General features: G+C 33.8%; 1 protein-coding gene across 1 annotated transcript in view; it reads left to right on the top strand.

The window, feature by feature from the left end:
• LOC100920109 (ATP-binding cassette sub-family A member 3-like) overlaps window positions 1-24,689 on the top strand; it is a 165,941-nt gene that overhangs the window by 17,259 nt on the left and 123,993 nt on the right. Inside the window, exons 4-8 of the mRNA XM_031942112.1 lie at window positions 855-1,119; window positions 1,645-1,772; window positions 3,703-3,868; window positions 6,655-6,914; window positions 24,334-24,450. Of these exons, the coding sequence (XP_031797972.1) occupies window positions 855-1,119; window positions 1,645-1,772; window positions 3,703-3,868; window positions 6,655-6,914; window positions 24,334-24,450 (936 nt within the window). The remainder of the gene's footprint in view (window positions 1-854; window positions 1,120-1,644; window positions 1,773-3,702; window positions 3,869-6,654; window positions 6,915-24,333; window positions 24,451-24,689) is intronic.

The following is a 24,689-nucleotide window of genomic DNA, read 5'->3' as shown; positions in this document are numbered from 1 at the left end:
TATATAAAACTTTCTTGGACAAAAAGGATTTGCCAGTAGAAAAAGTTTTAAGAGACATCCTGACATAAATGATCTTGAGAAAATCTAAAGGACTAATTACCCAAGGGGGAAAAAGTGTCTCATGCTCTCATTTCTAGTTCCTGTTATTTCTTTTTTTATCAGTGGTGGGATCCTAGGTGACTATAGGTTATGTTTATAGGAAATGACAGGACCAGTACAACCAGAATTACACTCAGGCAGTGGGTTTAAAGCAGATCTGGCCAGTAAGCACATTAGGGGCTGTAGTCCAGAAATCTTTGTGAGTCAAGCTCTGGATGGAATAAATCAAAAGAGCAGGAAATACCAATTCTCCCTGGGGAAAAATATGTCAGATACTAGGAAGTCAAACCAATATTTGAAGTCAATCACATACAATGGTTGTTAAAATTATAAAGAGAATCAACTACTGTATGAATAGGTAGGCAAAACTCAGTAAGATACATGTGCCCAAAAGAGTAAGATGAGCTAGAAGATCAAAGTTCTGGCAAGTTACTGAGCAGAATCCACAGAAATTCAAGTATCTGGACAAAATAGGTAGAGTAATTGTAAGACAAAGGCACCAAGATTTTAATTTCTGAGACTAGGGAGTATTGGTGTGTCATTTTCCAATGGTGCCTAATCTAATGCCTTCAGGTGGAAATGAGTAAATGCAGATATAACTAGAGAGGGAAGGAATTCTTAAATGGCAGGTTTTTATACTTTTCAGACCCCAAAGCATTGGATATAATAGTTTAAGACTAGAAAAAAAATAAAGAATTCTAAATGGAAGAGATTTAACTATGTTCCCTCATATGTGTTTTCTATTTCTCTACCAGAAGCGGTTGTGGATAATTACATTCCTAGAAATCATCCTGGAATTGCTGTTTGCTATTATGCTTTTGATGTTTCGCAAGTATATTCCCACAGAACAGGTGGATTCTGTCAGTTACAATATACAACAAATCACAACCCTACCCTCACCTTTCCGAACTCCTCCAAGAAAGATCAGTCCGTGGGAACTGGTTTATGTGCCATCCAACAGTGAAGTGGTAAAGGGTATCACTAAAAAAGTACAACAGGCATTAGGCACCAATATGAAAGGTTAGGAAATATGAAGAGTTTTACAAAATATATTTAATTAATTTGTAGTTCACATTCTTGTGTGTTGTGACTTCTACTAAGCCTCATAACTAGGGTTACTCTAAGAAAGAAATCTCCAATTATCTCATAAATATAAAATTACCAACTAAGTAAAGCTTGAGGATGAAATTCAAATCAAATTATTTCCCAGTATATTCAACAAAAATGTAACCTGAAAAATAAGCAGATTTGACTAAATGATTTCCAAGGTTACTCTCAGCTTGATTCTATGTCTGAGAAAATGAAGTCAAGAGAAGAGGATTAACTTGATGGTTAGAATAGAAACTCTTTTCAAAGGAAAGTTGTCTTGGAAAGAAGTTTTATAGGGTCTTAGTTTTGAAAGTCTGCCATCCCTTGGAAATTTTTATAAATTCATCCTTATTAAGTGATCTGAAACTCCCACATCCTCTCAAATAGACAGGATAATCAAGCATTAATTATTACCTTTATCTAGACAGTTCATTGCATGATTTTCTTTTTCCACAGCTCGAGGCTTTACTTCAGAGCAGGCTTTTGATGATTACATTAGGTATCACAATGAATCTTCCAATGTGCTGGCTGCCATTGTTTTTGAGCATTCCTTTAGCCACAAAATGGAACCCCTGCCACTTAAGGTGAGGAAATCTTGACCAAAATGATCTAGTCATTATTTGACTTGTTACCAGGAATTTAATGGAGTTGAAGACTCTCTGAAGGTTGAATGGCTTTCAGCTATAATCATCATTTCTTGACCAGTGAGAATTGGATAGCTGATTTATCATCATATTTGCTACATGCTTATTTTACTGTTAGATGAGGGGTAGGATTGTCAAGAGGTTTAAAATCTATATTACTACCTTATTGGCCAGCCCCTGGCCTACATTTTTATCTCTGTTTCCCAAACTATTTGCATAAGTTCCTGGCCCTTTTTTTCTTCTCTAAACTTGGATTGCTAATTCCTAACCACCTAGACTTTTCACTTTTACTTGCTTGTTCTTCCATGATTTACATTGTTTCTTTTGATTTGACCTCTTGCTTGTCATTTTAATCTTAGTATCCTCATCACTGTCTAATGATTCAAGACAGTATAGATTTGAATTTAGGGTAGCAAGACTGAAGCAAAAGAAAAAATGGAGAAAGACATATAGGTATTGAGGTATGAAGAATCCATCAACAAGTATTTATTAATTTCTTTTTTTATGCATCAGGCACTATATTAGGTGATAGGGATACTAAGATAAAAAGGAAACAGTCACTTCTCTCTAGGTAAATCATAATCTTTTGGGAATAGAAAATGATTGCGCTCCAATGACTAATCTTAAACACTTAGAAATTTATGACACATAATCTCAGCCAGACTATCATTATACCTCTTCTCATATCAGCTCCCTATCTCATTCCCCCTTGGAGTGACTGCTCCAAAATTCAAGTCCCTCACATTTATAGGATTCTGTCAGGACTTATTTATTATCTCAATGAAATGATCACAATCTGAATCACAATTCAGTTTTATTTAATATTACTCCCCTTCATATACTCCAAATCAAATTGGCCTTTAGTGGTACCTTCATAACAATCTATTTACTGCTTGTGTTCCTTTATATTTGTGGTACCCTCTATGCTTTTTCTTTGCTTACCTTACTTACTTCAAAAGAAATCCCTAGTTTTTTCTTCACAATATTTCCCAAGTGTCACCTGTTATAAAAGGAAGCCTTTCCTATATGACTACACACACACGCACACACACACACACACACACACACACACACACACACCCCAATTTTGTCATTTAAAACCCTTTACCCATCCCAACTTTTGAGCCTTATTCATTAATTCCTTTTCATTCACTTCAATCCAGCCAATCTAGTCTTTTTCTTTCTTATAGGTGACATTTCTTTCCCTTTTATGATGCCTTTGCATAAGCTCTGATCTCAGCTTCTTAGAATCCCAAGTTTAAAAAATATATATACAAATAAAAAAGAATCCCTAGTTTCCTTCATTGCTCAACTCAAACTTGAGAGCCTTTAATCATCCCCCAGGCCATTACCACCTCCCCTTATATTTATTTCATCTCCTCTTATGTATACTGCTAACTGTGCATGTTGTCTTATTCTCCATTAAAATTAAAGCTCTTTAGGGGAAAAGACTCTTACCACTTTTTTTTGTGTGTTCCCAGTAACAGTGTCTTCATGAATAGGCACTTAATTGGATTGTAATTTTAGATAAATGTGGGTTAAGAGAGATGACTCTACTTATACCATATAGTTATATGGTATAACTCCTTTTATAGATGAGAAAACTTGGGCTAGAGAAGTTAAGTAACTTGCCCAGGTCACAAAGCTAAGAGTGTGAGGCATGATTTGAACTCAGGTCTTCCTGACTCCAAGCCTAGAGTTCTTTCCATTATATTGATCTAGCTGCCATGTCAAAATTTCAGTCTTTATCTAACATAATCCTCATCCACTTTGACATTCTATGGAACTTTTTAGATAGATGCAATCTATCTTTGGTTTAAATCTTACTTTCTATATCTCACTAACCATATTTTCTAATTATTTCTTGTAGGCTAGATACCACCTGCGTTTCAGTTTCTCTCCGAGAAACACTTTGGTAACAGGGAGGCTTTTCTTGATGCCAAAGGAGCCAGAAGGCTGGCGTACAGCCCTTCTCTTTCCACTTTACCCATTACCAGGACCCCGGAATCATCTTTTGAGTGATGGGGGAAATCCTGGTGAGAGTGATTTTAATCATTATTACTTTTATTTATAACTCAGATGATTACCTTTAGCAACCAATATTGTTTATTTTTTTTTATTCATGAAGAAAATTTGTTTTATATTTAGGCCATTTTTCTGTTTGTTAAATGTTTTGTAATTATTTGTAATTTGATAATTTATGGTTCAGAAAAGTCCGTCTCCTGGGGCAGCTAAGTGGCACAGTGGATAGAGCACCATCCCTGAAGTCAGGAGGACCTGAGTTCAAATCTGGCCTCAGACACTTAATACTTCCTAGCTGTGTGCCAATTGCCTCAGCAAAAAAAAAAAAAAAAAAAAAAGTCTGGTCCCTTTGAAAAATCAGATTGAATTAATTAGAATAAGATTATTTAGAAATAGCATGTAACACCATAATTATAAATCAAAATGATAAAGGAATTGAGCTAGGAGAAAAAAATAAAATGTAAATGAAGAAACTCTGAAGAAAACAAACTCATTCTTTCAAAAGAGGAAGCTTTGTTTTCTTTCAGAGAACCAAAAAGAAAAAAAAAGAAGAAAAGGGAAAAGCAGCAGCAAAGAAGATGAATACATTGTGTTTTTGAGTAATTTAGTAAGTAGAAAAGTAGCAAGTAGAAATTTAGTAAGTAGTAAGTAGAAAATACCATTACCATGGTATTTTAGGAACTTAGAAGAACTTCCACATTTATGAAAGATAATGTATGACAGTAAAAACAAGACTGAGCTACACTTGAAAACACCTAGATATAGTTTCAGCTCTGCTTACCAGTTATGACCCTTTACTTGTCTCCAACTCAATTTCCTTATCTGTAGAATGTAAAATTTTTATTAGACATTAATTATTTTAAGGTTTCCTCTAGCTATAAAATTCTATGATAATAAATATTGGATTTCCTTAGGTTGTTTGAGAATAAACTTAGATAAGAAAGGCCTAAGCAAAATTGTTGTAGTTAGGTTACGAAAAGCTAGTATACCTCTTCTTTTGAACTTAGAAGAGTTTTGTAGGTTTTATTTGCTTGTTTATATCTCTTTACACTGAATATATCAGGAGTAGATAAGAATATCATACAAAATACTTTAAAGTCTTTTTTCTTAAAGTTTTTTCTCTCTTAGAGAAATATTAATTTCTCTAAAAAAAAGTAAATTATAGAGGGCTGGAATTCTGAAAAGGTATATTTGAATCTAAGACAGCAGAGTGCTTAAGGCTAATTACCTATTTAATGTGAGATAATGGTTCCATATACATGTATTTAGATGAGATGGTAATATGATGGATTGGCACTTACTGAATGTGGTGTGGTGAGGTAATCAGAGGCAAGGATTGGAAGGCTGAGGGAGAGATTCAGACTGACTGATCCTGAGGCCCTTCAGAGAACTAGCCTGGACATTATATATTGGCGCCTGCATCTGGTTTGACTCCCCATTTCCCTTTGGTGTTTTTCATCTCTCTTCCTGAGAAGTCAGGGAGGGCATGATTGCTTCCTTTTTAGTGTTTTCACCCCCTTTCCTGAGAAGTCAGGGAGGGCGTGATTGCTTCCTTTTTAGTGTTTTCACCCCCTTTCCTGAGAAGTCAGGGAGGGCGTGATCACTTCCTTTTGGGGTTCTCACCTCCCTGAGAAGTCAGGGAGGGTGTAAACCCCCCCATGTTCTAAAACAAAAGAAAGTGGGAGATGTAGAAGGCTGGAACTCTGAATAGGTGTATTTGAATCTAAGACAGCAGAGCACTTAAGGCTACTTACTTACTCAATGTGAGATTATGGTTCTATAAGCATATATTTAGATAATATGGTGATGTGCGGGTTCTCCTCACAATTAGCGTTTGCTGAATGTGTTTTGGTGAGGTAATCAGAGGCAAGGATTGGAGGGCTGAGAGACAGGGTCAGTTGTTCTCTGCCACAGCATGCTGAGAAGGGAAGACTTCAGGCTCCAGTGTCCAGGATTCATCTTTAATGAATTGCATGGCAGCTTGCCTACCTACTTCTCCTCCTAAAGACCAAGGACTTTGACTTATCCTGACTCTGACTGATCCTGAGGCCCTCCAGAGAGCTAGCCCAGACATTATAGTAAACTACCCTATGATAATTTTATTTTTTAAATTTACATAAACCATAACATAATTTCCAGAGACTATTCTTTTCCCCCTGCAGGCTGAGTTGAAGTATGTCATCATAAGAAAAATTATACTTTTTCTTATTGGGAAGTTTGCATTCAAGTTTTTTAAAAGTCTCTATTGCTTAAATTTTTGGATAACTAGTTTTATAAATTATACTGTAGTTCATGTGAGACAGAAGTAAAGGAGAAGGAGTTAGGGAAGATAACTGTGTTATGTGAGACAAATAAGAAGGGATAAGTGGGAACTTTTAAGTAAATGGCCTAATTATGAATTAAGGTTCTCAGTAGTCAAGAGATAGATAATTTACATGAACACAGATCCTGTGCCAATCTATAGTTCATTTCTTTCTTATGCTTTCTCATTTACCCTAGATTAGTTGTTTATAGTCTTGCTATTTAAATGAGTCTCCCTTCTGTTTAGTTGATAAAATATTTCTACCTTATCAGTTGTCAATATCAATTTGGAAAGAGGTGGAAAAGGCACAAAAATAAGGTAAGAAGTTCATTTAGTTCACAAGTGTGCATTAAATGCCAGAGGATTATTGTGTGTGCTTCATGAAGCCATATTTTTCTAAGTGTAAAGTATTGTCCTACCTGGACAAAATGACATTTGCTTTTTTCCCTGTAAGATACCTTTCTATTTATACATAGTATCCCTTGCTTTCTTATTCAGGTTACATTTCTGAAGGGTTTCTAGCCGTTCAACATGCTGTAGATAAAGCCATCATTCAATATCATGGGAAAGATTTTGGAAAGTGGCTTGTTAATCATGTCACTGTTAAAGTAAAGAGGTTTCCATTCCCACGTTTTGTTTCTGATAACTTCCTGGAGTTCCTGGGACGGGTGTTGCCCCTGATAATTTTGCTGATTTACTCTTTAAATGTACTCATGATCATCCGAGTCATTGTTCAAGAAAAGGAAAAGCAATTGAAGGTAAGCTCATTTATATTTGAATTTCAAACTTTTTAGTAGATTGAGCTGCTATGGAATATTAGTAGTAACTCTAGAAGCAATATTTAGTTGAGGGCCTAGATTATTGACCTACACTCTAAATATTACCAGTTAATTGATATAACATGTCATAGTAGTAATGTAGACATGATAGAGAGTAATCAGGAATCATTAAATCTGACTTACTTGGTCATTTTACTTTTCCATTTCCTACTCTGATGTTTTTTAACCTAATTCTTGATTATGCTTTTTAGTTTGGAATACTTGATTCTCCTAGTTCCTATCTCCTATAATCTCTTTTCTAAATAATCTCTTACTGTTTCTCCAAGATTGTAACAGGTTATTACTTTGTTATTGATTCAGTATTGGTCATTATTGACATTATACAGATGGAAGAAGAATCCAGGAGGATGTTATCAACAGTCTCAAAGATTGTAGAACGGTCAGAAAGAAAGAGGATTGAGAAATGAACAATCAAGAAATTTTTGGTTACTTTGAAGAGAGTAATCTTAATTGAGGATAAGGTAGAAATCTTAGAATCAAATGAAATAAAGAGTAGAAGCACTGATTAGATGGATTTCTCAAGAAGTTTAAGTACAATGGGGAGGAACGTTTATAAAACTTTAGCCAGGAGACATGTTCAAACCAAGTTAAAGTTTTTTAAGGATGGAAGAGACATGAGTATGTTTGTAGGCAGTAGGAAAGTAAATAGAGAACCATTGAAGATCACTGAGAAAGTGGGGAAAATAGAGAAGGCATATTATTGGAAAAGGTAGTATAAAATTAGGATCAAAGGTCAATGTAGAGAGAATTATCTTAGGATAGAGACGGATCACATCACATGAAGATATAAAATAAAAATAAAGGATAAGGTAGTTAGGGAAGATAACTATATTTTATGAGGCACATAGGAAGGGATAAGTGGGAACTCTCAGTAAATAGTCTAATTATGAATTAAGGTTCTCAGCCTAGAATGTGATAATAATGGGTACTATGGGAGGCTTAAAAGGTTGAAAGAGATTGGAAAACTATTTGTTGACTGGAATAATGGATTAATTAGGAAGATACAAATGCCATGGGAGCCAAATGGAGATTATTTAACAAATTTATAGCATGTCCAGAAGAAAAGTTGTATGATTTGCTTTAGCTCCATTCAGCAGCAAGTAAATAAAAATGAAAGCAGTAGACTATGGGAATAATCTAAGGTTGAAGTTGGAAGGATATAAGAAGTGATAAGCCAGAGGGAGTATTTAGTATAAAATTGAATTGATTCACCAAAAGGTAGAAATAATATAGATGGGAGGCAAGTGTAGGCAAAGCAGTGATGATGGCCTAGGGGAAAAAAACCTGAAGAGTAAAAGAATAAGAGATCAGGAATGATGAAAAACAATATTAAAGTCTGTGAGACATAGGAAGAGATAGAAGAATAGAAAGTTGTTATCAGATATGATAATTTCAGAATTCAAGAACACAAAAATATTTATGAGTAGCCTTATGATTAAAATATAATAATCTCTATATATAATTTAGGTGGAATGAAAGGGAATATATATATTGAATTTACTTAGTATGAAAAAAAAAGTTGGAGTAGAAAAAAGACTAAGACAAGCATGAAACTCATTGAGGAAGGAAGAAGGATTGGTAGATAAAATCTACCATAATCTTTATTGGGTGAAATTTGGATTGAATGAACCTTGAAAGAGAAGTCAGAGTGTGATAATGGAAGAGGGAGAAACTGGAGGTGACAAAGAGAAAGTATTTCAATACCCTCTCATGATTAGTAAGTCAGAAGATATGAATAAAAGTGCAACTGAACTGATACTAGAAAGAGTGGTCAGGTATATACAGTGTCCATTGTAATGAAGTGGGTCTCATTGAAAACTAAAGGATGGAGAAAATGAGAAAAGAAAATTTATTAATTATGGAGTAGACTTTCCATGAAGCCCAGTAGAAATGCTAGATAAATCTATAGTGGGACATTTGGGTGGGGAGAAGGATGGAAATGGGAGTAAGAGAACAACTAATGGGGTTCACAAATGGGGTATATAACTAGCAATTTAGAATTGATGGAATGAGAAAATGAAGGGATGGTTGTATCTTATCATTGAATAACTGATCCAAAAAAAAAAAAAACATCAGTTGCTAAACAGAGAGAGAGCCAGTAAGCATTTATTAAATGCCTACTTTGTACTAGGCAGTGTGTTAATTCCTGAGGATATTAAGAGAAGTCAAAAAAAAAAAATCCTTTCTCTCAAGAACCTCACCATCTAATGAAATAATAAATGGAAGAGTCATGGAAACGACTATGTCTAAAGAAACTATATACAAATAAATTAGAAATAACATGGAGAAGGTGCCAAAATTAAGAAAGATTGAGAAAGGCTTCCTATAAAAGGTGAGCTTTTAGCAGGGGCTTGAAGTAAATCAGGGACACCAAGAAGTAGAGATTGAGAGCATTCCAGACAAGACAGTCAATGAAAATGCCTGGTCAGAAGATGCAATTTCTTATTTGAGGAATAGCAAGAAGGCCAGTGTCCCTAGGTTATAGAGTACATGAGGGAGGGAGAGATTGGTGTGAGGGGGGATTAGATTATGAAGGACTTTTAATACCAAAGAAAGGAATTTATATTTGATCTTGGAAGTAATAGGAAGCTACAGAAGTTTATTGAGTAAAAGGACATGATCAGATATGCACTTTAGGAAAATCACTTTGACAGTTGAGTGAAGGATGGAATGAAATGAGCAAAGACTAGCAGGAAGACTAATCCACAGGCTGTTGTAATTGTTCAGATGCAAGATAATAAAGGTCTATATTCTCTCAGAGTAAAGAACAGGAGTATATTTAAGCAGAGATATTAAAAAGGTAAATTTGACAGATTTGACAAGAGATTGGATATGGGAAGGGACAAGAATGAAAAATTGAGAGTAAGACCTAAATTTTTGAAAGGTGATGGAACTTAATTAGGACCATAGGGAACTTGGAAGAGAGAATTCAGGGGACAGATATAATGATTTCATTTTGGGGTATTGAGTTTAACATAGCTACAATATAGTAATAATCTTGTTGAGAGGGGTAGAAGGCTTGACCTAAGGTGTGAGAAGAGAGAAGGTATCAGATGTGATGAATGTTCTGAAGATATAGCATAATTGGCATCTGATTAGATATATTGGCTGAGGGAAACTGAGTCCAGGATAATTTCAAGATTATGAACCTGAGACACTAGAAGAATGGTGGTACCTTTGAGAAAAATAGAGAAATTTGAGAGGGAGAAGGGTGAAGATAAAAGATGAATTCACTTTTAGACATATTGAGTTTAAATAGTATCTAATAATAGGCTAGCTCAAGGCAAGACTAGAAATGAATATATAGGATTGTGAGTAATCAATTCAGGAGACCTGATGAGGTTACCAAAAGAAAGTATGTGGAGGGAGAAGAGAAGACCACTTAGGAGGAATTTCCGCAATTAAGGGGGCATCATGAGACTAATGAGACAGCCAAGAAAGAAATCTGAGCTGTCCATCAAACTGAATAACTGTGAGTAAGAATGTCATAAAAACCCAGAGAAGAGAATATATAACAGGAGAAGATGGTCAGTTATATCAAGTACAGCAGATAGAGCAAGATGAATGAGAATTGAAAGAATATTATTAATTTGACAATTAAGAGATCACTGGTAATTTTGGAGAGAAAAATTTCAATTGAGTAATAAAGTAAGCTAGATGGTAAAGTGTTGAGTACTGACTGTAAGAGTTGAATCAGTGAATGTACATAACTGTTTTTTTCTTTTAAATTTTTTTTTACATCAGTGAGTCTGCTTTCATTTCCTCCCTAATTGAGAAAACAAGAAAAACAAAACCCTATTGCAGATGTGTCCTTTTTTGAAACAAATTCCTCCACTGGCCATATTTTTTAAAAAGTTTCAATTTGCACTCCCATCATTTCTCTAGTAGAGGATAGCATATTTTGTAATAAGTCCTTCAGACTAATGATTGGTTATTGATCAAAGTTCCTAAATCTTTCAGTCATTTATCTTTACAGTATATAAAATTATATAAATTATTTTTCTGGTTTTAATCATTAAATTCACTATCAGTCCATACAAGTCTTCTGTGTTTCTCTGAAATCATTCCTTTCATTTCTTATAACACATAAATATTTCTTCATATTTATACATTATAATTTGTTTAGCTACTCACCAATTGATGGGTACCCTTTCAATTTCCAGTTCTTTCCCACCACAAAAAGAGTAACTATAAATGTTTTTATGCATATAGGTCCTGTTCCTTTTTTTTTTTTTTTGACCTCTTTGGAATATAAACCTGGTACAATAGTGGTATTCCTAGGTCAAAGGATTTACCCAATTAATTTTTTTTGGACTTTGGTTCAAATCACTTTGTACAATAACTGGAACTCTTCACAGTGCCATCAAACAGTGCTTGTTTCCTGCAGCCCTTCTAGCATCTGTCATTTTACGTTTTTGTCAGCTTTCCAAATCTGATAAATGTGAAGTAGAATCTCAGAGTTGCTTTCATTTACATTTCACTAATTATTATTTAGAGCTTTTTTTTTAAAATCATAGTTATTAATACTTCAAATTTCTTCCTTAGAGAACCGTTCATATTCTTTGATCATTTATAAGTTAAAGAATGAATCATAAATTCTTATAAATTTGACTTAGTTACCTATATAAAGAAATGAGATAATTATTAGAAGCAAGAAATTCTCCCTTCCCCTTTTTTAAATCTTTTTTTCTCCTAATTTTAGCTGCTTTGTGGTGTTTATGCAAAAATCTTATAAAAATTATCTATTTTACTTTCTCTGACCTTTTTGCTCCCTTGTTTGGCCATGAACTCTTTCCTTTGCAGCTGTCAGGTAATTTCTTCCATATTCTAATTTATTTATATTACCCTTTATATCTTAAGTCATATACCCATTTGGGGATTACTTTAGCATATGGTGGGAAATATAAATCTATACCTAGTTTCTACCAGATTATTTTCCAATTTTTCCAATAGTTTATTTTGAATATTGATTTCTTAACATAGTAATTGAAATCTTTGGGTAATTTTGCGTATTTGCTTCTGCATCTTTTGTACCTAATCTGTTCTCCCCTTCTCTTACTCTTACTTAACAGTGTTAAATTTTGTTGATGATTCCAGCTTTGTAATTTGGTTTGAGATCTGCTACTATTTGGCCACCTTCCTTCCCAATTTCCCAATTTTTCTTTTACATAATGTACTAATTTCATTTCCTTCTAACCTGTGCTTAGTTCTTCAATTTCTTAATGCTATACCTAGCATTTTAAATACTATATTGAGTAGTAATGGTGATAATAGTCAACTTTGATTTCATCCTGATTTTCCTAGAAAGGCCTCTAGTCACCATTGCAGATGAATTTTGACTTTCAGCTTTAAATAGATACTATTTTTATCAAGGAAGTATTCATTAGGATTATTGCTTTTCTTTCTGTTTTGAATCTGAGGTTTTTGTCATAGAGATTCGTTTTGTAGTATTTGAATTCATTATCCTTTAAATATTTGGTACAATGAGCTTGTAAATCCATCTGATATATATGTGTGTGTGTGTGTATGTGTGTGTTTGTGTGTGTATACATTTAGTATTGATATTAATCATTATTTATGGTACCTTTCAGGGAAAAAAAATGTTTCTATCTTTATCTCTTTTAATAAGGTCTATTTTTACTATTTATTTTTCTGAGATCATGATTACTATCCCTTCTATTTTTATTTTATTTTAATTGAAGCATAATATATTTTGATTCAGCTCCTTATTTTATAACTCAGTGTGTGTCTTTTAGGTGTAAGCATATTTCATATAAATAACATATGATTAGATTCTGGCTTTTTTATTCTATTATCCTCTACTGTTTTATGGCCAAGTTCATTCAATTCACAGTAATAATTTTTAATGCATTTCCATACATTCTGTTTTCTAATGCTTTTCCTTTTCTTGGTTTCTGATGTCTCTTTAAGATGTTTTGCTTTTGACTCATTCTCTCCTTTTATCTGTGTTCCCTCATCTTTCTCTCATTTTTCTTAACCCATTTGTTATGAACTTGATCCCTTTAATTTGTTTGTTTTATTGTATTTCCCTTGTTTGCCTGTTGGTTGAAATTTCTGTATCAGACTGTGTAAATATGTGTGTTTTTGTTTGTTTTATTGTATTTTATGTATACTGTTAATTATCCCACATTTACATTTTATTTTTTTTAATTGCATAAAAAAACATTTTTAGCCTTTTTTATGTTAATTTTGAGTTCTAAATTTTTTCCTTCCCTCGTTGAGGTGAGCAAAACTAGCCATATTTCCATGGTAGCCATCTTGCAAAATAGACCCCCCCCAAAAAAGAGAAAAAGTCAGCATTTAGACTCCATCAGTTTTTTTTTTTCTGGAGATGGAGAGCATTTTTTTTTTATCATAAATCCTTCATAATTGTGTTGGGTCATTATATTGCTAAGAATAGCTAAGAAATTCACTATTGATCATCTTACAATGTCACTGTTATTGTTCACAATGTTCTGGTTCAGCTCACCTAAGTTTGCAGGAGTTTGTATTAGTCTTCCCTTATTTTCCCCAAAACATTCTGTTAATAATTTCTTAGAGCACAATAGTATTCTATCACTATTTTATAATACAACTTGTTCAACCATTCCCTAGTTTATGGGCAGTCCCTCAATTCTCTTTTAATTCTTTCCCACAACAAAAAGAGCTGCATTAAATATTTTTATACACATACGACTTTTTCCTTTTTTTTTTTTTTTTTTTTTTGATCTTTTGGGATACTAATAGTTATATTGCAGAGTCAAAAAACATGCACAGTTTTATACCCTTTTGAACATAGTTCCAAATTGCTCTCTATAGTGGTTGCTTCATTTTATAACTGCACTATTAATGTCCCAAATTTTCCACATCTCTTCCAGCATTTATCATTTCTTTTTCTGTCATATTAACCAATCTTATAAATGTGAGGTGGTACCTCAGGGTTTTGCAGTTTTCTAATCAATAGTTATTTAGAACATTTTTCACATGACTATAGACAGATTAAATTTCTTCTTCTGAAAACTGCCTTTTCATCTGCTTGTAAATTTGTAAAACTATGAGTCATATATTTGAAAAATGAGGATATTATTAAAGAAACTTCCTATAAAATTTCCCAATTTTCGGCTTTTCATTGAACCTTGGCTGTATTGGTTTTGTTTGTGAAAATATATTGTGGCCATCCTGATTGAGAGCTCAAAGTATAAGAGCCCTTTGATCTCAGAGGCAAGATGAATGAGGCAGAACACTCATAAGGTGTGAAAAGAGCTCCATTTTATTATGCTGTACAGTCTTTTTGATATACATTTTTGCAAGTGTGATCAGTGAATGAACAGTAGGCAACCCCCAATCCCCATTCAGAGAAGCAGCTTGTGGGCTTTGCATATGCATGGTATCTGCCAATGGGAGGAGAGCCAATCCAGCAATTCAGCAACCCACTCACAGGCAAGAGACCCTGTCAAAGCATCCCTGCTTACAAGTAACTGCACTGTGACCCTCAGACCAATCCCTTTCTTTGCTCTACAAGGGAATTTCTAAAACGTGGCAGAAAACTTATTGTGCACCAAAGGTCTAGGTGGCCTCTGTTCTCCCTCTTGCCAGGATCCCATACCCTATTAAAAACACATTTTAATAAATCATCAGCATTTCTAACAAAACCCTACAGTAAGAGATAGAGAAATTCCACTTAAAATAACTATAGACAGTATAAAATATTTAGGAGTGTTCCTGTCAAGACAAACCCAAGAACTATATAAACACAATTACAAAACACATTACACACACAAAAAGAATCTTAAATAATTGGGAAAATATCAATTGCTCATAGATCGAACTAATATAATAAAAATGACAATTTTAACTAAATTATTCTACTTATTCAGTACTGTAGCACTTAGATTACCAAAAAATTGCTATATAGAGCTGGAAAAAATAACAAAATTCATTTGGAAGAACAAAAGGTCAAGAATATCAAGAGAAATAATGGAGGAAAAAAAGCAAAGGATGATATTCTAGGTGTATCAGATTTAAACTATATTATAAAGCAGCAATCATCAAAACTAGTTGCACTGGCTAAGAAATAGAATGGTAGATCAGTGTAATAAGTTAGGTACATAAAAGGAAGGAAGGAGGGATGAAATAGAGAGAGAGGGAGAGATGGAGGAAAGGAAAGATGAAAGAAAGGAGAGGGAATTTCCTAACTGATTCAGTTCCAGTTGGTACATAGTTGAATTCATATTTAGTCTGCAAGCTGCTTGAGAGCAGGAATTATATTTTGCATTTCTTTATATATTCTCTATTTAGCACAGGTCCTGAGGTATAGTTGTGATACAATAAATGTGGGCTGGCTGACTGTCTCTAAAACTGGATTCTATCCTTCCAGTCTCCCTTCCAAGAATTAATTTAAACTCTTTCAGTTAAACTGTTTTACTCACTATCCTAAATATATTCCTTTCCATTTTTGCTTTGATATTTTCGCCAACATGTAGTCTTCCTCTTTGGAATCTGCCCCTTGCCCCCAACACCAGGAAATTTAAGGATAAAAAAATCAAATGAATTTTTGAAAGAAGCAGCAATAAGAATGATTGAAGAGGGGTTTTAATATTAAAGAGGGTTTCCTTATCCTCTCTGCTAACAGCCTTAAAAGGATGGCAATTTTGCCCCTTCCCCAGTTTTAAACATGCCTCTTAATAGTAGGTGATCAAATATGCATTTTCCTAAATCTCTTCTGAGCCTATTTCTACTTTTCACTTGGTATTACTATAGAAAAATTAGTTTCTTACCACGTTCATTAGGAAATCTTATATCATATTAGAAATTAGTGAACTGATAATATAATTTGAGTAAGAATGACTATTGCTGAGTAAAGTGAAGAACCAGGAGACCATTGTACACAGTAACAGCAACATTGTGTGATGATTAACTTTAATAAACTTAGCTCTTCTCAGCAATGCGTTAAACTAATACAGTTCCAAGAGACTCACTATGGAAAATGCTATCTACATCTAGAGAAAGAACCATGGAGTCTGAATGTAGATCAAAGCACACTTTTTTCACTTTTTTTTTTTTCCTTTCTCACGTTTTTCCCCTTTGGAAACAATTCTTCTTTTACAACGTGACTAATATGGTAATATCCTTAATATGATTACACATGTATAATTCTTTTTTTTATTTCTTTTTCTTTTTTAAAATTTCTTTTTATTTTCTTTTTAATAATTATAACTTTTTATTGACAGAACCTATACCAGGGTAATTTTTTACAACATTATCCCTTGCACTCACTTCTGTTCCAATTTTTCCCCTCCTTCCTTCCACCCCTGGCAAGCAGTCCTATACATGTTAAATATGTCACAGTATATCCTAGATATAATATATGTGTGCAGATCCGAACAGTTCAGTTCTCTTGTTTTACAGGAAGAATTGGATTCAAAGGTAAAAATAACCCGGGAAGAAAATAAAAAACGCAAACAATTTACATTCATTTCCCAGTGTTCTTTCTTTGGGTGTAGCTGCTTCTGTCTAACATTAATCAATTGAAACTGAGTTTGATCTTCTCTTTGTCAAAGAAATCCACTTCCATCAGAATACATCCTCATACAGTATCGTTGTTAAAGTATATAATGATCTCCTGATGCTGCTCATTTCACTTAGCATCAGTTCATGTAAGTTTTTCCAAGCCTCTGTATTCATCCTGCTGGTCATTTCTTACAGAACAATAATATTCCATAATATTCATATACCACAATTTACCCAACCATTCTCCGATCGATGGGCATCTATTCATTTTCCAGTTTCTAGCCACTACAAACAGGGCTGCCACAAACATTTTGGCACATACAGGTCCCTTTCCCTTCTTTATGATCTCTTTGGGATATAAGCCCAGTAGTAACACTGCTGGATCAAAGGATATGCACAGTTTGATAACTTTTTGGGCATAATTCCAGATTGTTCTCCAGAATGGTTGGATTCATTCACAACTCCACCAACAATGCATCAGTGTCCCAGTTTTCCCGTATCCCCCCTAACATTCATCATTATTTTTTTCTGTACTTAGCCACTCTGACAGGTGTGTAGTGGTATCTCAGAGTTGTCTTAATTTGCATTCTCTGATCAATAGTGATTTGGAACACTTTCATATGAATGGAAATAGTTTCAATTTCATCATCTGAAAATTGTCTGTTGATATCCTTTGATCATTTACCAATTGGAGAATGGCTTGATTTCTTATAAATTAGAGTCAATTCTCTATATATTTTGGAAATGAGGCCTTTATCAGAACCTTTCACTGTGAAGAACACATGTATAATTAATGTGGACTTTAAGCTTACTTTCTTCCTTGTCAGAAAAAAGCCCATCAGACATATTCGCAGTTAGCAGATTATCCTGTTTGTATACAGTGATTTGTAAGGATGAAACTCTTTATCAACTTCCACTTTCTCTCTCAAATTTCTGGGCATCTTTAAATAACTTTTGAGATAATTGATTACCATATTTTTTAGACAGGTCTGGCACCTGATCTGCCAGTTATTCCATCTGACTCCTCCTTTATCCTTCCCTCTGAGCTACCAGATTCTTTCCTGGTACTTCCCCTCTTCCGCTGAGAAAGTCCTTATATTTCCCCTATAAAAAGATGTGCCTTTGATGAAGATCTTTGTTAAGTCCTTTGTAGGACTAAGTCTGTTATGATATAACAGACTCTCTCCCTCCCCATAGTATCTTCCCTTTAATGGTGTCTTTCTCCTTACTATATTTATCACTGGTTAGTCTACTAAACTCCTCTATGGATTTAGATTGACAGTCAATGGCATGCTCAGCCCTTCCACCTTCTCCCAATCCTTCATACCTTTTTCTCCTTAATTTTACTTTTTGAGACTATCCCAATATATAGTCAACTCATATATGTGTACTGTGACTATATCTATACCTTCTAACTGTCCTAAAAATGATAAAAGCTCTACGGAGTTACAAGTATCATCTTCCCATGTATGAATATAAAGAATTTAATCTTATTGAATCCCTTATGATTTCTTTTTCATGTTTATCTTTTTATGTTTTTCTTGAGTCTTGTATTTGAAAGTCATATTTCCTGTTCAGCTCTGATCTTTTCATTAGAAATTAGTTTTCTATTTCATTAAATGTTTCCCCCCTTTTTTCAGTTTTATTGAACAAGTTACTCTTTATTCCAGGTTTTCTGATGCTTTATAATAGTGGTTGCTAAATCATGTATGAATCTGACAGTAGCCTCTAGTTACTTGAATTTTTTTCTATCTGACCACTTAAAAGAATTTTGTCTTTGATCTTGAAGCTATGGATTTTGGTTATAAAGTTCATGGGAGTTTTCATTTTGATGTTTCTTTTAGGAGGTGATTCATGGATTCTTTCTCTTTCCACCTCACCCTCCAGTTCTAAGAGATCTTAGCAGTACGTACACACACACACACATACACACACACACACACGCACGCACGCACACTTTTTCCCAATTATATGTTAAAAGAATTTTTAAACTTTTTTTTTTAAGTTTTGACTTACAGATTCTCTCTCTCCTTCCTAAGATGGTAAGCAACCTGATAGATTATACAGTCAAAAAACAGTATGCTTCCATCTGTATTCAGACAGTATCAGTTTTTTCTCTAGAGATAGATAGTATGTTTCAGTCATGAGTCCTTTGGAATTGTCTTAAATCATTGTATGGCTAAGAATAGCTAAGTTATTCACAGTTTTTCATGTTATAATATTGCTGTTACTGTGTACAGTGGTTCTGGTTCTATTCATTTCACTATACCTAAGTTCACTTAAGTCTTTTGAAATTTTCCAGAAGTTATCCTGTTCTTGCTTATAGTACAATAATATTCTATCATAATCAAATACCACAGCTTGTTTAGCCATTTTCCAATTGATGAAGATGGGCATCTCAATTTCTAATTTTTAGCTATCAAAAAAGGACTGATAGGGGCAGTTAGATGACACAGTGGATAGATTATCACTCCTGGAGTCAGAAGAACCTGAGTTCAGATCTGGCCCAAGACACTTAACACTTCATACCTGTGTGACCCTTTAAGCAAGTTATTTATCCCCAATTGCTTCAGGGGGGAAAAAAAGGACTGGTATAAATATTTTTATGCAAAAGAAGTTCTTTTCCCTTTTTTTTTTTTTTTAATTCTTTGTGATATAGACTTGGGATCAAAGGATATGCCTAATTTTCTAACCTTTTGATCATAGTTCCTAATTGTTTACCCTAGAGTGGTTGGGTTAGTTTACAAACTCCATCAATCGTGCATTAGTCTCAGTTTTCCCACATTCCTTCCAATGTCCAACATTTTCCTTTTTTTTCCATATTAGCCAATCTAATAAGTGTGAAATGATATCTCAGGGTTGTTTAAATTTGTACTTCTCCAATAAAAAGTGATTTGCAGCTTTTTTTAAATCAATATTATATTTTGTATTACTTTGTATTGTATTGTATAAATAGCTTTTATTTCTTTGTGTGAAAACTCCCTATTCATATTCCTTGACCCCTTAGCAATTGGGAAATGACTTATATTTTTATAAATCTGACTCAGTTCTCTATGTATTTGAATAATGAGACCTTTATCTGAGATGCTTGTTACAAATCCTGCCCTTTTCCTACTTTCCTTTTAATTTCTTTAGTTTTGTTTGTGTAAAAACTTTTTAATGTAATACAATAAAAATTGTTTATTTTACATTTTGTATTGCTCTCTATAGTTTCCTTAGTCCTAAATTCTACCTTCTCTGTAGAACTGACAAACTATTTGGATGTTCTTTTAATTTCCTTATGATATCAGACTTTAGGTCTAAATCATGTACCCATTTTTATCGTGTAAGATATCTAGAACTAATTTCTGCTATACTGTTTGCTAGTTTTCCCAGTTTTTAATCAAATAATAAATTTTTGTTTTACAAGTTTGGATTATGGGGTTTATAATATACTAGATTTCTATGTTCATTTACTATAATGTAATGTATACCTGTGCTTTTTCTGAGCCAGTTCCATATTGTTTTGATAATTAGCACTTTATAATAAAGTTTTAGATCCAGTATAGTTAGCTAGACCACCTTCCTTTACATTTTTTTCATTGATTCCCTTGATAATCTTTATTTTTATTCTTCCAGATAAATTTTGTTATTTTTTTCTAGCTCTAGAAAGTAATTTCTTGGCAGTATGATTGGTATGACATAATTTAGTAGTACTACTTATTTAAGTAAATTTATTTAAATAAAATTTTCATTTTTATCATATTGGCTTGGCCTACCCATGAACAGTTAATATTTTTCCACTTGTTCATATCTGACTTTGTGTGAAGTGTTTTATAATTATGTTCATATATTTCTTGGGTTTATCTTGGTAGCTAGGCTCTGAAATATTTTAAATTGTCAACAGTTATTTTGACTTTAATTTTTCTTTTCTTTTCTTAATTTCTTTTCTTTTCTTTTCTTTTTTCTTTTCTTTTCTTTTCTTTTTTTTTTTTTTTTTTGCTGAGGCAATTGGGTTTAAGTGACTTGCCCAGGGTCATACAGGTAGGAGGTGTTGAGTATCTGAAGCTTGATTGAGGTCTTTCTAACTTCAGGGTTGGTTCTCTATCCACTGCGCTACCTAGCTGTCCCTACAGTTATTTTCAGTGGAATTTTCCTATCTCTTACTTACTGGGAATTGTTTGTAATATATAGAGCACAAACACACATATGTTTTTAAACTCTGCCTAATTTCACTTTGCTCATAAAAAGTCTATGATCCCATTTGAGGTTTTCTTGACAAAGATACTGCAGTGGTTTCTCCAGCTCATTTTATAGATGAGGAAACTGAGGCAAAGAGTGTGAAATGACTTGTCCAGGGTCATACAGCTAGTAATAATACTAGGATTTTTAAATTTTTTAATGTAGCAAATATTAATAGATATAACATACATAAACAGTCTCTTTAGGATCTTTAATAATTTTTTAGAGTGCAAAGGGATCCTTTAGACTAAAAAGTTTGGAAAACACTGCACTAGCAACTTTGCTAATAAATTCAAGTTTGGAAGCAATGATGGTTTACCCTCTTTTATTTGTTAGTTTTGAAAATGCTAACAAAAATAGTAAAAGAGAAAGAAATTAAAGATGTAAAGAAAGTCAAATCCCTATATACTGATAATATTTTAAAACTCTTGCTTCATTTTTTCTAGTTAATCTCATGACTGAACTATATTTTTCCATTTTTACTTCAGAATCATTCTCTTTTTCTAAGTTTGCATCTTATATCTCATACATATGGGAAACTTTTTTTGTTTATCCATTCTTCCAGCTTTACTTCCCAAATTGCCAATTTATATCAGGGGTCAGGCTCTGTGAACTTATGAAAGGATTTCTAGACCCTGTTCCTGGTTTGTATTTTCTTGGATCATGTTGCTTCTTTTTCTTGAGTGCTTTGTCCTTTGAGAATGTCAAAGGTAATTCAAACGGGGGACCTGCAAATTTGCTGTGTACCCAAAGTGATCTATTCTAGGGCAAAATCTGATGATTGCCCTCCTGTTATGATCTTACAAATTCTTGGTCTTGGTTTGTTTATGAACAAACCAATTGGAGTCTTGCCCTGATTTGGAACTCTAGTAGACTACTGCTGTTTACCTCTTAGAACAAGGTTCCATGACAAATCTGTTAGTTCCCTCTAGGTCTAAGTTCCCTGTTATGGTTACTCATCTACAAGCCTCAGTAAAAGCCAGATGCTGAATTCTAGACCCACATTAGATCAGAACCACATATCTACTACCTCACATCTCTATTTCTACTCTTCCCAGCACTTAGCTTCAGGACTCCAATCATTCTTTATCATGGTTGCCTTCCTCAGTCCATCCTGACTCTGAGACCTAGCTCTATTGTCAGAGCAACAGAACTGTTGGTTGACCCCTAATCCTACTTACTAAGTAGCATCAGGCCCATATCTACTAGATTTGCAGCTGCTTCTTTCCCTAGTACATAAATGCAGAACCTTGTTCAATGCCTGGACTAAAAAGTTACTTTGTGATATCTTTCTTGTTAGAACTTCTCCTTAGTGCTCACACTATTTTTCTGTTATGGGCCAGAACGCTGAACTTGAAACAGGATTCTTACAAGGTGCTAAGTTAGTAGAATTGATAGAGACAGTAGTTATCTAATTTACCATGGTTCAGTATGATTGATTTACTCCTACAAGGAGATGTTATGGGCCAGAACTTGAAACACGGTACTAAGTGGAATTGAGGAGACAATGCTTAAATCTAGTTTAGCATTGATTTAATCCCACAACAAATGATGGTTTCCTAGTAATATAATGATTGGTTTGTACTCAGTGTGGAGTTTATAAGATAGAAGCCTCAGCCAGGGAGATTCAGAGACACTGGGAGGGAGCTAGAGGCAGAAGCTGGAAGAGGCAAAGGACTGGCAGCAGGAACTCTCGGAACCAAGGAGAGAGATAGACCTCTAAGAAAGCAAATTATAGAAGTGATCCGGAGCTGACTTTGGCAAGAGAATAGAAATAAGACAAAGAGATAGGATACTTAAGAGCAGAGGGAAGCACAGCATAGAAATAGCTATTGAGGTGACATTGGAGAAAATGGAAAGTGAAGTCAGAGCAGAAATAATGGCCTGAGAAAATACTGGAAGATAAAAGTAAAAAATATGGAGGAATAGTAAAACATAGTACAAAATATAATGATAGGATATGATAAATAAGGGAATATCAGTTTTTATATGTTTTTATTGATATCTTCTTACATTAATATAGTTTTTTAAATATCCTTTCTTCTCTGAGAGAGCCATCCCATATAATAAACAATATTTTTTAGAGAAAAAATATCAGCACAACAGGTCAATATTTAGGATCTCTCATCATAGTTTCCAATAATATTCTAAGAGGAATAGAGGCTTTCTGTATAATGATGAGATCTAGTTTGTAATCATCCCTATATATTGGTGAGATGGAATGAAACAGTAGATCAGAAGATTTGAGGGGATTAAGGAATTGGGAAGTCTAAAGTATTTGAAGGAGTATTTCAGTTCTTAATCATTTTTATATCATGGATATAGCCATAGATATGGCCTACATAACTACTTCTCAAAATGGCATTTTTAAGTGCATAAAAGAAAATATATGATTCAAAGGAAACAAAGAGTTAACTAAAATTAAAATATAATCTTTTTCACTCAATTTCTATGGACTCCTTGAGATTTATTTAACTCCTGATCTAAGAGAAGATTAAAGTCCTCTGGGATAAGAACAGGGTTTGGGGAAGAGAGGAGGATGATAAGCCAGGTCCTGAACTTGGTGAGAAAGGAAGAAAGTAAGACCTGGGGGTAAGCATACTGCAGCTAACTTAATATAGGTTGGTGATTAAGAGCACCTCAAAAGGGGAAAAGTCTCTGAACTAAGTAGAAGGCAAGGAGTGTTCTGACTTCTCCCTCCAGGACCAATGTATGACTTAATTTCTTTCATTGCTTTCATTGGATACTTGTGCCTTTCCTTTCTACCTGTCACTTGTAGAAATTGAAGAAACAAAGACCTCCTTTTTTTACTGTGACCCTAACCATGAAATTATAATGTCCACACAACACAATAGTACAATATCATATTGCATAATATATCACTTATTCTAGAAGCAAGAAGTACTTGTTGTCTTTATAGATTATAGTATACCGAACTGAAACACATATTGTTTTGAAACATCATAAATTCATAGATGTAGAAATGGAAGGAAACTCAGAGACCATCTAGTCTAACCCCCTAATTCTATAGATAAACTGAAGCCCCAAAAAAGTTATGACTTACCCAAGATAACAAATATCAAAGTCAGAATTTGAGCCCAGTTCTTCTGACTCTAGAGCTACTGTGCTTTTATATTGTGCTGTCAAACTTCTGAAGAATCTCTATGAATGGTAGTTGCAGAAAGGCAGATTTTGGTTTATATTAAGGAAAACTTTCCTAATAGAATTTTAGGTTGTCTGATGAGTAATTAGTTCCCTGTCTCTAGATGTCATCTAGCAAAATAATTCCTTGTTGGATTAACTGATATCTAGAATCTATTCTTATCTTTTAAGTCTCTTTCTATGATTCACCAATTTAAATATTCTACAAACGCTTCCTTATATTTCTGTGGCCTGATTTAGAGATTCCCACTAACCAATAATACAGATAGATTCCCTAGCCATCATGAATGATACCTATAAAAATTGGAATAAAAGACTACATCAAAGTCCTTCACAGATTTATTTAACCATTTATTCTTTCAAACTAGTAGCTAGGTAAATGATTGCTTCTGTGCCATTTGATTTATGTTGCTTCCTTCTTCCTTCCCTCCAAACTTGCTCCTAGGAATATCTTCAAATGATGGGGCTCAGCAACTGGCTGTTCTGGGGTTCCTATTTCGTCACATTCTTCTGTTCTTTTCTCATTACCGCTTGTTTGATGACAATGTTTTTCTTCATTAAGGCAAGTATTTGGTTTCTTCTATCACACTGAAATTCTCAAATATGAAGAAGATTTGATATTGGAAAGGTTGATAGAGGAAAACAAGGTGATTAAAATCTCAGCTCTGCCACTTATTACCTGTGTGATTTTGAACAAATTAGTTGGGCCCTCAGTTTCTTTATCTGTAAAATAAGAGAGTTATATAAAATGGCCTCTGAGAGTGCTTCCAGCTCTAACTCTCTGAATGAAATTAGTTAAGA

The sequence above is a fragment of the Sarcophilus harrisii genome, chromosome 1, assembly GCF_902635505.1.
Source record: "Sarcophilus harrisii chromosome 1, mSarHar1.11, whole genome shotgun sequence".
Classification (NCBI taxonomy): domain Eukaryota; kingdom Metazoa; phylum Chordata; class Mammalia; order Dasyuromorphia; family Dasyuridae; genus Sarcophilus; species Sarcophilus harrisii.
The sequence above is the reverse complement of the archived record's forward strand: the minus strand, read 5'-3'. Positions and strand labels throughout refer to the sequence as shown.